This window comes from Vipera berus, assembly GCF_964194415.1.
Source record: "Vipera berus genome assembly, chromosome: Z".
NCBI classification, from domain to species: domain Eukaryota; kingdom Metazoa; phylum Chordata; class Lepidosauria; order Squamata; family Viperidae; genus Vipera; species Vipera berus.
The window spans coordinates 105,169,173-105,183,948 of record NC_138205.1 but is presented as its reverse complement, the minus strand read 5'-3'; the positions used below and the strand labels follow the sequence as shown (position 1 = coordinate 105,183,948).

General features: G+C 33.4%; 1 protein-coding gene across 4 annotated transcripts in view; it reads left to right on the top strand.

Annotated features, from left to right (window-relative positions):
- The window catches only part of MLLT10 (MLLT10 histone lysine methyltransferase DOT1L cofactor), a 125,432-nt gene that overhangs the window by 103,470 nt on the left and 7,186 nt on the right, over positions 1 to 14,776 (top strand). For 3 of the 4 annotated variants that reach the window (XR_014028620.1, XM_081345213.1, XM_081345211.1), the window contains 7 exons: positions 2,363 to 2,474; positions 3,698 to 3,770; positions 6,892 to 7,046; positions 8,701 to 8,889; positions 9,395 to 9,483; positions 9,591 to 9,943; positions 13,405 to 13,507. Coding sequence is in view for 3 of the 4 variants with exons in the window: in XM_081345213.1 (XP_081201339.1) it covers positions 2,363 to 2,474; positions 3,698 to 3,770; positions 6,892 to 7,046; positions 8,701 to 8,889; positions 9,395 to 9,483; positions 9,591 to 9,943; positions 13,405 to 13,507 (1,074 nt within the window). In the remaining variant the exon portion in view is untranslated. The remainder of the gene's footprint in view (positions 1 to 2,362; positions 2,475 to 3,697; positions 3,771 to 6,891; positions 7,047 to 8,700; positions 8,890 to 9,394; positions 9,484 to 9,590; positions 9,944 to 13,404; positions 13,508 to 14,776) is intronic. The other variant, XM_081345212.1, reaches the window with a different exon arrangement.

Here is a 14,776-nt window from a genome sequence, read left to right as displayed (position 1 = left end):
GAATTCAGAATTTTTCATAATCTCTAGTAACAAAAAAAAACAACTGCTGATTTTGTTCATGTAGGTGCTTGTTCACTGTTTGATGGCTCTAATATAAAAACAAATAACTATAGTACCCGACATATTTAGGTGAATACGTTGTTACAGAAGATGTGATGAGAACATGGTTTTGTTCAGTAAACTCATTTCATTTATGCAGAGTTATAGGAAGTTTCGTTGGACATTTACAGGTTTCAGGTGCTCAGATTCACACTATTCCAAATGAAATTACATGTTTGTAAAAGTTGGGAAACAGGATGTTCTGTGTAGTTACTGGAAGCGTGTCTATATGATCTCACTTCTCTTTTAGGTGTTAATTTTTTATGCTGTTGTGTATCTTGCTTGTGAGAATTGAATTACTGTTTAATTATTCATTAATCATATGAGGTTTATGAATGAATAGATACTATGCAATGGGAAAAAATACTTTCTTTGAGAGGAGGCTTATTCTATGGATCTGGCTAGTCGTCCGCCTCAAAACAATAATGAAAACATCAGTCTTTTCCAATGAAATTTCACAATCTCCTCCCATCCTTGATTTTCTTATGTGCTAGATGTCATATGTGCTTTGTATTGGGGAAGGGGAAACTAGAAAGAGATAAAAGGTTGACTTTTCTTTCTCATTGTCCCTGTAAAAATGTTTCTTGGCACAACTGTTAAAAAAATTGTCTTGGTTAAGGATATTTTACTTGTCAATTCTTTATTCTCACTTCCCAATAGGAAAATGTTTAAGAAGTAGTTCCTAGTGGTTTATAAGCAAAGTTTATCAAATATCACTTTAAAAGTTGGTTTCAGGAGTGAAAGACCAGGTCCAGAGGGGAAGGTCCAGTTATGCTGATTGCTAAAATCTTATGCACAGGAATTGTCTCAACTAATGGTCAGTACCTGGCTAGAGTTAGATCAGAGTCAATGGCATTGAAGGAAGGTTGGACGTAATTCTTTAGTGGCTACGTAGGGGTTCTAGGCTGATCCCCCTTTTCACTCTATCTCCAGATTCTGCCATTCCTTCTATTTTTGGTAAGTATGGAGTGTTGGTAGATCTTAATGGAATATGTTTCTGTTGGTTGCATTTATACAAGTTTGACAATTACTTTGAAGCATTTAAAATTTTGTTGATCACAAAAGTGGAATTATGATTACCTTTTTTGCTGAATCCACTAACCTATAAAGTACAGTCTTTAGCAAACTATTTAAATACTCCCTCCTTTGTTTAATGGGGATTACTTTGTAGTAAGTGTTCTTAACTGTTTTGGACTACATTTGGTGTAGTAACTTGTTTGTAAAGCAAATGGATGTTCTTTTCAAATTTCAAATTGAAATGTGCTTATAATTTCAGTCATTTAATGGTTTATGTATCAAAGCTATAAGATGATATATTTTTAGAAACTTTATTATGAAAAATAATAGTATTATGTCTGGCCATTACAGTTCTGAATTAAGTTTTCAAATACCACTAATTAATTGAGAGTAATGTAGTCAAGGAAAGAAGATGTTTTATTACACTGGATTAAGCAAAGATATTACGTAGCTTAGAACTGGCAGAATTCAGTTTATCTTGTTAAGGATTCATCTTCTTTTGCTTGAATGAAGTCCCATAGAAAAATTGAGAATTGTTGTTAGAAGGATGGATGGATGATGGATTGATGGATGAAGAGTTTTCCAGTAAGTCAAGTTGGCTATCTGCCAAAAATCTATTCCTTATTATGAGGTTCAGGGCAGAGCTGTGATTTTGATGAGACCTTTATTATATAGAAAACATACCTTTTCTATATAATAGGAAAGGCATGCTTTTTTATGGGAAAAATAAGCATAAAAATGTGCATAAAAATAGGACGTTACTAAATAATAAGTAGGTTGTCCTGATGACAGAGTACAACCAAGGTAATATGACTCAAGGGTACAACTGAAATGGGACCTTTTGACCCCATTGCATTTTTGTGGTGTAAGGAGTAGGAGCATTTGTGAGACATCTATTATCTACCTGCCCTTATTTTGTAAATGGTTTTAAAAGTTTAATTAGTGTGAGCATATGGTCATCAAGAAGCAAAATCCTTATATTCCCAGTGTGATTTAGAAATGTGGGCAATTCTTTGTTCAGCAATATTTTGAAAATATAATTCATGGTTCATCTTAGTTTCGTCTTAGTTTCACTGTAAAAAAAATCCTGCAAATGTATTTTTACTGTGCTTTTAAACTTGTGTCAACAGGATACTTGATTACTGTATTAGATTGACTAGATCAAATTTTAATTTAATATGTTAAAGATATCTTTTAAGATTTTCCTTTGCAGATTTCAAATTTTAGTAATTCTGTGTTTTGGCAGGCATTACCTGGATCTTCCCTTGGCCTTCCTCCTTCACATATCTATGGCAATAGGTTAAATTCTAACTCAACAATGGCATCACATGCCACACAAGCCGAAAACATTCAGTTAGGCAAGTTAAAATTTCTTTTTAATGGTATATGTATTTCTAAAAAATGTTTTTTATTTATTTGCATGCTCAACTGCTAGCTGCATTTTTCACACCAATAATGCTTTACACCACAGCATATGTGAAATGTAACTGTTTAAACAGAGCAATGAGCAGGCAGGAATGCAACAATGTCTCTTGTGACCTTTTGTGATTGATGTGTTCAGTTTCTTTAGTTCTTTGCAATGAAAGTAGCATTGGGTTTTTGTTGTGAATCGTTTAAATCTTTATTTGCATAATTTATGGAATTACATGATCTCTTGAGTTGGCATAGCTGAGATCTTGTTACATAAATTCACCAATAACTGAATGAATACTAGTTGGTCTTTTTCATAGTACTAGTTTTTTTAAAAAAATTAATAAGCTCCTGGATTTGCTTTGTTTCATTCTATCTTTAAGGATTTGTTGACATGTCCTAATAGTCATGCCTATCTGGGGGAAGGGAATGAGTTTAGCAGTTTACCAAGAATGGATCAGTCATGTCTTGCCCTCTAAAAGACCAAGGGTCATTTGCTGCAGAATAGGGGGAGGGCCGCCTTGAAAGGGGCAGATAGGGTTATTTTATTGAGAGGCCATAGGGAAAAATAACCCTTTTGAGTCATGCCATGCAAGACATTTCAGTATATCTGACAAAATGTTTTTTTAAAAAATATTTTAATCTCTTGTTTTTTCTTTTTACATAAAATTGGAAATTACTAAAGGCTCATTCTTGCTTTAATGGAAGAGAAACATTTCCTAGCATTTGTTGCTAAAAATTTGTGAGAAAAAGTTACTGGTAGAAGTGACTATGGAGTATGGTGTGTGAATTTTCCTGGGATGCAAAGTGTTAAAAAAATACAAAGCCTGAGGATCTGCTGTGATAAGCATACAGATTAGCTGTCCACAGCTGTGATTCATTACTTTCACTGCAGAAATTAAAAGTGGCTGAGGGGAGGGTACTAGAAATACAAACCATGCTTGTGTGCTGTAAAACTGAAAGCAGAGAAAAGACTAAGGTTAATCCATGGCCTGCTTCACCCACAGAAATTTGTACGGAGAATACTTTATCCATTGCAGTTAGCAGCTTTATAGTAGTCCTCTCTGGTATTGCTACTGGAGTAATTGCTAATAGTGAGGGACATCTTGAAACATTTTAAAACCTTAGTTCAGCAAGAGTCACTTTTGGCTGTGAAATATTTACTGTGCAGATCAAGATCTTGGAGACAATAGCCGGAGCCTGGTTGGAAGGGGAGGTTCACCCAAAGGAAGTATTTCACCACGGTAAGCAAAATTTACAATCAGTTAAAGGGGGAAAAATATTTTTAAGCTACAGAAATTTTTAAAAGGTGTCCTATTTAAGTTGAATAAAATTATGTAGATATATTCTGTTGTACTAAGGAAATATTTTAGATCAATTTGAATTCACAGTAATAATAAAACTATGTCTTTTCTCATGCATAGAAATTACTGAAGAATTAGGTACTTTTTTACATTATCTTGTCTCACTTGAATAGTTAGTTTTACAGAAGAGCCCATGCACTAGTAATTATCAGATAGATGCTATCATAAGAATATTAAATGCAAATAATTTTATTAGTTTTGAGTGTAACAACACTGAAAAAAGTAAAGAATTTTGTATAGGCACTAAAATCAATATTTTTAAAAATTTAAAACAACCAGGATTCAATTAGTGGTTGATAGGTCACTAGCCTAAAAACATAGTACTACACAGTTTGAGTGTTGAAGATTTTAGCATTTTAAAAGTGTTTCATTTTAATTTATCATTGGTATTACACATTTGTACTACAGTCTGCAAATAGTTAATATACGAGTAATAAACTTAAAAAAAGAATGTCAGTGTGCCACTTATGTTTATGAATTGCTGTGTCATGGATAAACTGTGTGTTAGTGATCTGTGGCCAGATTTTCAAGAACCTGGCGATCTCAAAAGACTGACTGAAAAATATATCCACTCTGCAAATTAGGTCAATGGTCGTCTTAGGAACAAATCCTTTAAAATCTTTTGAAGCTAATTGTGATTGACTTCTAATTAAGTGTTCTAGAAATATACCTCTACTTACTGAAATATAAAGTTACATAAGAAAGAAGATCTCTAGGTTAAAATGATTTAGTTTCAACTGATTTTATACATAATTATTTGTAAGGTTCCAGACCCTAGTAACTCATTTAAAATTAAATTAAATTTAGGATGTAATATTTCTTTGTTCTTCATGCTCATTCTCAAATTTGTTAAAATCTTAATGTATGCCCTGTGAACAATGTTTAAGTCAGTTAACTTTTTATTTTAGCTTGTTAAAGAAAAAAATTACTCACTGTTTTTAAGGCTGTTGATAGGAGAATGAAGGAATCAGAATTAAGATATAATACTGAGAAAAATTATGTTCTTTGGATGTTGCCTATTATAATAAAATATACATGAAATAGCATAGAACTACCAAATTTATATACAATACTAGATTTTATATAAGCATACTACTTAATAAACGTATATAGATATACGGAGGAAGAATTTAGAAGATATATAGTACAATAGAATGTATATAAAGATTTTTATTCCCCAGATGATGCAAAAATAATGTAAGACAGAAATATATGTGTCAGAAAGATGCATATTAAACATAGCAAAGAGTCCTCTTCATTTTAATCATATTTTTAATATAAAAGCTGTCAGAATTATATCTAGCCAGTGGCCTTCAGTGAATCTAGTACCAAATCTCCAGCAAAAGCTAGGTCTATTTTTCAGTGGAATTATTCAAGAAATATGTAGGGATGGGTGATTTGTTCTTTGTCACCCTTGCCTTACAAATACACATTGCCAGATATCCAAGAAATTTCAGTTTTCTTGCATCCTCTTAAGCATTTGTGGCTATATAATCTTCAAATATTTCCATAAAGTTTATATCAGTACTTCAGCAAAGCATTCAAGGCAACAAATGATATTGTGCACCAGTACTGCTTAAAGAACACAATACCTTTTGAAAATATGTCAGTAATTTGCTAGTCATTGGCTACTAAAATCCATAAATATTTTATCTTAATAATTGTATAATTCAATACAGTATATTATCTCATCTTAGACATGGGTGATGTGGTTGATTAACCATATGGAAGAGCAATTTACTGTTGGATGAATTCTGATATTAAAGAGAAGAATAATTGCTTAACACTAATTGAGTTCATGCCAAAAACAAAACAAAAAACTGGTGAAGAGTTATGATCTATTTGAAATTTTAATCTTAAAAACTAAGAAAATATAGTTCTTTTTAGTAGCAAAGATAATTCTAGTACAAATGCTACAACATTAAATTGTTATTTAAGTATATTTGTATAATGTATGATTATCATTTATTCATTATTCCATCTCCACCCTCACTACCGATTCCTTGGTATATACCTTCTATTGTGAAAAAAAATCAGTGCTGGCAATGATTGTATGTGTTTGTGTGTGTTTGTGTTTGTTAATTTTCAATGACAGCTGGGAACATGGGAAAATAATGTTACATATTTTTACAGTGAAGCATGGAACAATTACAGTTCAACAGAAAAGGGTTGCTAAAATTTATTTAATTTCAAAATACCTATGTACAAGTTCTGTGATTTGATTAAGCTTGATATATTATGCTGCTGTAATGATAAACACAAATATAAAGTTCTTCACATTTGACATTTTAGTTAGTTATTGTCATCAAATAATTTGTAATAATTTGTAATGTTAATTTGTGTGCATTTTAGAATATAAAACTTTCCAAATTGTTAAGGCCTTTGTAAATTAAGTGTTGATCAAGATTTCCTAAATTAGTGGACTGGCTGCATAAATATTTAATATTTACTGCTGTTACACGTTTTCTGTTATTAATTTTTGAATTCAGTTATATTGGTGCCAGAGGAAATCTTACTAAAAATATGCATTTAAGTGAAGATGTCTGGGGCATGATAACTGTCTTTTGTTATATCTTCTGTAGTTATTTAATTGAAAGGGACAATTTTGCTCTTTCTTTGTGCCATATGGCTGTAGCATTTTATCAAAGTAGTTATTTGGTCTAATATTTTCTATTATAGTTAACTTCATTATATATATACATATTTCTCATTAAATTTATACATTATTAAAAATACCCTGTAAATTAGTACACTTTCATTTATCTATGTAACATTAAATTAGTTCACCTAAATAATTCAAGTTTTGATTTTAGTGCAAAAATCTCCTAAAAGAATTGACATGCGGGAACTTCATTGTTAAACTGTTTGGTGCTGAAATCTATAGGTATCTTAAGGAGTATTGATTAAAAGAGTTAAGAATAGCCAAGAAAACTGATATGTGTATGTTGTATATATCTCCTCTCCCTTTGTTCTTTTAGTGTAATTCATAACCTTTCTACAGGTCTCCTGTAAGCAACTTACAGATTCGTTATGATCAATCTGGAAATAGCAGTGTAGAACATTTGCCTCCAACACCATCTACTATAGAACAACTTCTGGAGAGGCAGTGGAGTGAGGGACAACAGTTCTTGCTGGAACAAGGAACCCCCAGTGACAGTAAGTTTTTTCATCCTGTCCTGATTAATATCCATCGGAAAAGTATTATTGATGTTTGTAAATTTTATATTTCAAAGATGATAATCATTCCTGGAAGGTACCCATATATTAAAATATTATTCTAATCATCTGTTTCATTCCTGGTATGTAAAGACATGCCTAAAGTGTTAGTCATTTACTTTAATTTTGCTGCAGAATTATTCTGGAATGGGAGGATGGGAAATTGGTAATGAAATATGAGATCATAAATTTATTTTGAAATTAAAGCTTGTCTGTATCTTCAGTAACTAGTGTTATTCTGATTACACATGCATATATTGCATTAAATATTTGAATTGTTTTAAAATTACTTTATTATTTTACAAAAAATTCCTTTTAATATATTTTCTTGATTACTGATCATGAGTGAACTGCCAACTAGAAGTATGTGTGCACGTGTGTGTGTGTGTGTGTGTGTGTGTGTGTGTGTGTGTGTGTGTGTGTACTTTGTATATGTGTGTTTTTATGAATGGTATCCTGACAAAAATGCTAATTGTGAGGAAATTCATGCAGGGATAATCCTTTAAACATGATAGCTGGAGGACAGGTTTAGCTAAGTCTTATTGCATCTCATTTGGGCACACTGAGAGTTCCTTTGTATATTCTTGAAGAGCAGGGATAAAAAGCTAAATCCTTGGGAAATGACCAGATGTGCCTGCACTGCTATACTTGTGTCTGTACTAGGCCTAAAGGTCATGTTAAACAAATACAATTTAGAATTTTAAAGGCAGCTTTTATGGTGCTATAATGGCCAAACTGTCTTTATGTGCTAGCTGAGGAAAGTTCCAAAACTTATCCAAAATTCAAATTTGAGAACAGAAGTGGCTAAGGATATACTTTACTTGCAGGAAGAGGGCAAAGGCTGCAGGAGCCTTAATGATCCCTGCTGGGTGCTCTTTAAATGGACATTGGAAACAGCTGGATTCTGTTGATTTAAATGCAATAAAAAGTTCCCATTGATTACAGAAATTATGTGGTTATTTTACACCAGCAATTAAAAAACACAAAATTGTCTTGAGGTTATAATAGTATATTAAAATTTATAATTGGGTGCATTTTCTTTTTTGAAATGATATTATTATTTGTTAATAGAAGGGGTATTTTGTCCCAGCCCATTTTTTAAAAAAAATCTCCATTTCAAATTGAATAAAGTAGAAAACATGTGTACAACATGTTCACAAACTTTGGTAGGGCAAATGATTGACTGTCTGTGCTTCAAAGATTCTGGACTTAAGCCTTGAACTGTTACATATTTCCACAAGAAAATAATAACAATGCTGCTCTTTCCATAGTGTCATTGGCACTGTACTTCCAGCAAGGGAGGAAATATAGGCTACATATTTGTGGATGAGCAGATCTAGTGCACAGATCTTCTATCTGTGTCTATCTAGAAATAATACATTAATTCTCATCATAGTTAATTTCAAGAGACATTTGAAATATTTTCCATTTCTTCAGTATTTTAAATGGGCATAATTGCAAAGAAATATTCTCCAGTAATTTAAGTATTAGCAAACAAGGAATTACAATAATGTAGCAGAATAATTGCATATACAGAATGATGTACAAACATTTTTAGATGCAATTTTCAGGGTTTTAAAATGTATTTGTTTAGTTTTAGGCATGCTGAAATCTTTACATCAGCTTCAAGTTGAAAATCGCCACTTAGAAGAACAGATTAAAAATCTAACGGCTAAAAAGGAGCGCCTCCAGCTCCTAAATGCCCAGCTGTCAGTTCCTTTCCCAACAATAACAACCAACCCAAGTCCTTCTCATCAAATGCCTACATTTTCAGCACAGACTGGTAAGTAAAGAAAAGTAGTTTTCTCTTTTAAATTGAGTTTTACAATTTGTAAAAGGCTTAAAGGTTCTTACCTAAATAAAAGATGAATGTTATCTCTGTGGGAAGAATAATTTTATTATTCCTCTTTCTATAATATGAATTAAGCCTGAGAACTTTTTCAAAGAAAAAAGCATATGCATATTAGATATGTTTAAAATTTTGAGGATGACCAAAGGGGGAAAGTGACTTAAATTATCAATTTATGCACCTTTTATGATGTCAAAAATCATTCACAGATAATGGGATTTCCCCCAAAAAATATTATAAAAACTGCAGTTCAAATAACAGCTTTCTTTTTAACTTTGTCTTCCAGCTGTGATTGAATCCATTATCAGCAATAAAAATTGTGGACAGGAATAGCTTGATTTATTAGTTTCAAAGTTTATATTTTATTAAATATCCCACATAATTTCTGCATCAAAAAGCATAAAACCTTATTAAGATTGTTTTTCAATTGTCACTCTAGCTGCTGGCTCTGATTCGCTGAACAGCAGCAAAAGCCCTAACCTGGGAAGCAGTTTTCTACCTGACAACTCCCTCCCTGTATTAAATCAGGTACTAGTTTTTAATAGCTTTTACATATCTCATTAGTTAACACTACTTTCCTATTATTTTGCTGTTTTATGAGGTTTGATATAGCTGAGTCTTTGTGTTTTTATTAGGAAATACATTCCAGTGGACAAAGCACTAGCAGTTCCTCTGCTCTTTCCACTCCACCACCTGCTGGGCAAAGTCCAGCCCAGCAAGGCCCAGGAGTTGGAGGAGTTCAACAGGTCAATGGTGTGACGATGGGGGCATTTGCCAGTGGAATGCAAACTGTAACATCCAACATTCCCACAGTGGGTGGAATAATTGGAACTCTGCCAGGTAACCAGCTGGCAATCAATGGAATCGTTGGGGCTTTAAATGGAGTAATTCAGACTTCTGCTACAATATCACAGAATCCTTCTCCTCTAGCTCACACAGCTGTGCCACCAAGTGCAGTGCATCCTCTGCCAACCACACTCAGTAACAGGTAAATCCTTTTGCAAAATAGATATGTAAATAGGTATATTTGGAAATAATACTCTAATAATGAAAATATTTGCTTATAGGTTTTTGTCTCTCTTATATTCATCCTTACAAAAATAATTTACTAAAGTATGTTTGGATTTGGTGGCATACAGGTTCAGTCAATAAACAAATAAATAAATACATTCCAAATTGCATTCTCTACTCTTCCTCCCAATCTCATTGTTTGCATTTTACCTTACAATGTTTATGGGAATACAAAATTAGTAATATATGTGTGGGGGAAAAGAAAAATCAGATTGTTTCCTGAAACAATTTAGCAATCTGATCTCAATTCCAGCATGTATCCATACTGTGCAAATTAAGCAGCATAAAGGCATAATAAATCAGTCTACAATTCAGCAGAAAATTAAAGAGGATGCCCCACAGAATGATGACCCATCATCAAAAAAATCCTGTCTCAAAAAGGTTCTCTGTTCTCAAACTTAAGTTTCTATGAAGGTAATCATTTCATCAGGCATCCAAGATCCAAATGGCGTAAAATTTTAGAGGGAAGGCTAAACTGGATTCTTATAATACTGGAGTGACATGTTTTAAATGCCTAGCCTGGTTTTCTTCCTACTTGCGTGCCAACAATAAAGTTGTGTTAGTTAGTGCTTCCAAACTCCCAGTGACAAGCATGAAGCGTGGTCTGTTATCATACGGTAGATTAAAGGCACTCTTGCTGCTGCCACCATCTACCTTACCATCACCAAAATAGTCTTATGTTAAAGAGCATCTAAAATTGCAGCATTATACCTTCAGAAAGTGCAATGGCATCCAGAAGCAGTTAAGGTTCTCTGTCTAGGTCAATCTGTTATCCTTTTGGTACTGTCCTAGCACAATTTCAGTATCAGAATTAAGTTTCAGTTTATTTCAGCCTCACCCATTGCTCAGAAGTACAATTGCCTCCTCGATAAAAATGGTTATTTGATGTGTGGCTGTTCTGCATTTTGATGACTCTTTAGTCATACCTTTTGATATATTTGTCAAACACATCTCTAGTTATTCGGATGACTTCAATTTGAGATGCCACTATCCTCTACTGAAGTTTAAAGTTAGTATGCTTGATAGACAGTGATTATTGCCTCAAAGCTATATATTTTTTATTTAGTTTATTTAAGAAATGTTAATCTTTTTAAGGTAACAAGAGGACCTTTTCTTCTAGGTAAGACAATGAACCCAGCAATGCCAACAATAAATTCAGTTTGGCTAATTTTAATAAGGATCAGCAAATACTTAGAGGACAAGTTGGGAGCCCAAACCTCCAGGAAACAATTATTCCATTTTCATAAATTGTATTGTTGTTGTTGTTGTTAGCTGCGAAGTCGTGTCCGACCCATCGCGACCCTATGGACAACATTCCTCCAGGCCTTCCTGTCTTCTACCATCTTCTGGAGTCCATTTAAGCTCACGCCTACTGCTTCAGTGACTCCATCCAGCCACCTCATTCTCTGTCGTCCCCTTCTTCTATTGCCCTCGATCTTTCCCAGCATTAGGCTCTTCTCCAGTGAGTCCTTCCTTCTCATTAGGTGGCCAAAGTATTTGAGTTTTAGCTTCAGGATCTGGCCTTCTAAAGAGCAGTCAGGATTGATCTCCTCTAGGACTGACCGGTTTGATCGCCTTGCAGTCCAAGGGACTCGCAGGAGTCTTCTCCAGCACCATAGTTCAAAGGCCTCAATTCTTTGGCGCTCAGCCTTTCTTATGGTCCAACTTTCACTGCCATACATAAATTGTATACACTGAAATAAATGATTACCATTTTACCTTATCTTCAACTATGTTATTTCAGAGCATAACATTGAGTCACTTTTAAAAGTAGGGCAGCCATATAAATTAATAAAACTAATCATAACTGTCCTATGATATTTGTACCAACTTGGCTTTATTCCTATCATTCAAGATTTCATACCACTCAAAGCTGCTTCACTGGTCAACAGTCTTCAAAGCTACTTTGGAAAGGGAAATGGGAACTCAGTTTTAAGATTGACATGGAAAACGTAGGTTTCCCATACATTATCAGCATTCACTGTTTGACTAGTGGCCAGGGGTGATGCTTTGTATGTAAAATGTATGACTTCCCATGTTTTGCAATCACAGAAATAACTTAGGAGCAACAGGCTGTATTGCTAATGTTTCTTTCATCAGTTGATTTGACATGCACTATTCCCTTCAATTATTCCTGTTTGCTCTTAATATTAGTTTTGCCAAATGGCTCATGAAATATCAGATTTGTTTGTGTCCTTCATAGGAAAAGCTAAATATCAACTTTCTATTGTATTTAATGATACAGTGTTTACATAGAACCAATGGTTAAATCATATGAAAATTGAGACCTGAAAAAGTTAATTTTCCAGAAATAAGTGGTGAAAAATCCATATTTAGTGATTGAGCAAAAGAAATATAAAACTCCAAATACTGAATGAGGAACTCTAGAATGTAATAGTTAAAATGTTGACAATGGATTAGAAAATTGTCAGTTGAAATAAAGAATGTATGAAACTTAGAAATGGAAGAGTATTACAGATTTTTAATGCTTAATTTGAAAATATTGATTCTGGTATATATTCAATGTGTGTTTTAATTTGTTTTGGCAAATATGTGCTTTTTTATATACAGGTATATAGGGTTGCATATGCAATTGGTTGTTTAACAATTGGTTGAAGTTACAATGGACTTTTAAAAGCTACTTACAATCCATCCTCAAAATTCCTGATTTTTGGCACACACATACTCCCCGAGACACATGTTTGCATTTTGGGCCTTGCAACTGGCTCATATTTATAACCCACTGCACGTTCTGTGGTCTCATGAGCACAATTTGCAACCTATTTTGCCATTTTCCACCAGAAGTGTGAAAGCCCATTGAACATGCTGGATTCGCTTAATGACAACATGGTTTGCTTAACAACTGTGATGATTATCTTTATAACTGTCATAAAAAGGTCATAAAATCAAGTCTGGTCAGCAGTTCCTCAACATACAACCACGAAGATTTATGACTGAAATTCTGTACTCCCGTGTGGTCATACTACAGGAATTTAAAAATTCCCCAAATTTTTAAAATATATAGAGAGGCATTTGATGGCTCTTACCCTTGCTTCTTAGCATAACTCAACATGCCATTGAAAATGCGGATGAGATTTTCAATGTTGGTACAATTAAACACACCAGTCATTTTATTATCATATCATGGATATTAAGTACTTTGCTAGTTCAGTTGTACTTATTTTCTAATGTTATATCAGTAAATGTTATATAAGTAACATTTAAGATAAAAATTGGGTAGATGCTTAGAAATACATGATCAGCCTATACACATAAATCTATATATATTTTAGTTTTAAATGTTTTATTTTTCAGAAAGTATGGTATAGAAATGATTCAAGCATGTTTGCTCAGTAAATGTGTCTTGCTGTTTCACAGAACCTCTGGACTTGGATTTCTTCCTGACCAACAGAGACAACTGCTGCTGCATCAACAGCAGCAACAATTTCACCAGTTACTAAATACTCAACAATTCACATCAGTAAGCATTTCTATTTTATCATTATATTTTCAATTTTCAAGAATGAGTGCTGATGGTTAGATATTACAGCCTATCTCTGAGTAACATCAGAATGTTCATTAATAAGCCAGAGATCTTCAGTTTTAAAAAAGAGGAAAGAATGTGATTAAAAAAACATAGGCCTTAAAAGAAAAGAAAATTTGGCAAGTCTTCACTTATTGCATTAAAAAATAACAGAGCAATAAGAGAATGTACACACTATTAACTGAACAGCCAGTTTGCTCTAGTGGCTAGAACACCAGGGTACAAAGTGGGAGACCACAAGTTCAAGTCCTGCCTTAGCTATGAAAGCCAACTAGCTTTGGGCCAGTCACTTTCTCTCAGCCCAGCAATAATCTATAGGGTTGTTGCTGTAGGAAAAATAGGAGGAAGAAGATATGTTGGATATGTTCACTGCCTTGAGTTATTTGTAAAAATAATGAATGCAGGATATTAATAAATAAAAATATTTATATATCATTGTGGTTTCTGATCCATGCATCTGGATTATCTGCCTGCACAGATCCCCATTCAGACCTGTCTAGGACTTTCAGATTTGTTTAATTGGAGGCCCCTAGACATAGTTCCCATTGATCCTCTTCAGTCTGTTTTCTGTCATCACAGTGTTAACATTTTTGTTCTTCTGCTTCTGCTTTAATTCATTCATTATTTTTAATTTTTTTTTTAGTCTTAGCATTTCTTCAAACATCCTTAGACTTTTTGATCAGGACATCCAACCTTCAGCCTTATGACTATAAGACTATTTCACATGCTGGTGTTTATGAGAGCAAATGGACATGACTTGGACTTTTTTGCCTTGATGAAATAGACTTCTATTATTTCTTCCAGGCATTTACTAAATAGTTATTTTGTCTCTCAAATTGCTTGGTGATCACCTTATTTTTCCAAAGGTTGATTGAACTTTCCACAATCTGGAGAAGTTACGTAGATCTCTATTGCACCATTATCAACATCTCCCATTAAAAATTTGGAACTTTTTCAGAGGTTTCAGATTTCAGAAGGGCAATAGGAAAAAGCTCCTTTGTTTCCTGCCTTCTTTAATTATCCTTCTACTGTTCCTGCTATTTATAGTGTCCAGTCCTTACTAATTTTTGTTTAAGCACCTGCTTTGATCTCATAAACATATATTTCAGATAGATCCCTCTAAAGATCTACTTTTGCAGAACTTTACTCCTAACCATTGGGATAGACAAAACCAAAATCTTCCTCTATTGGGAAAAAATCACTTAA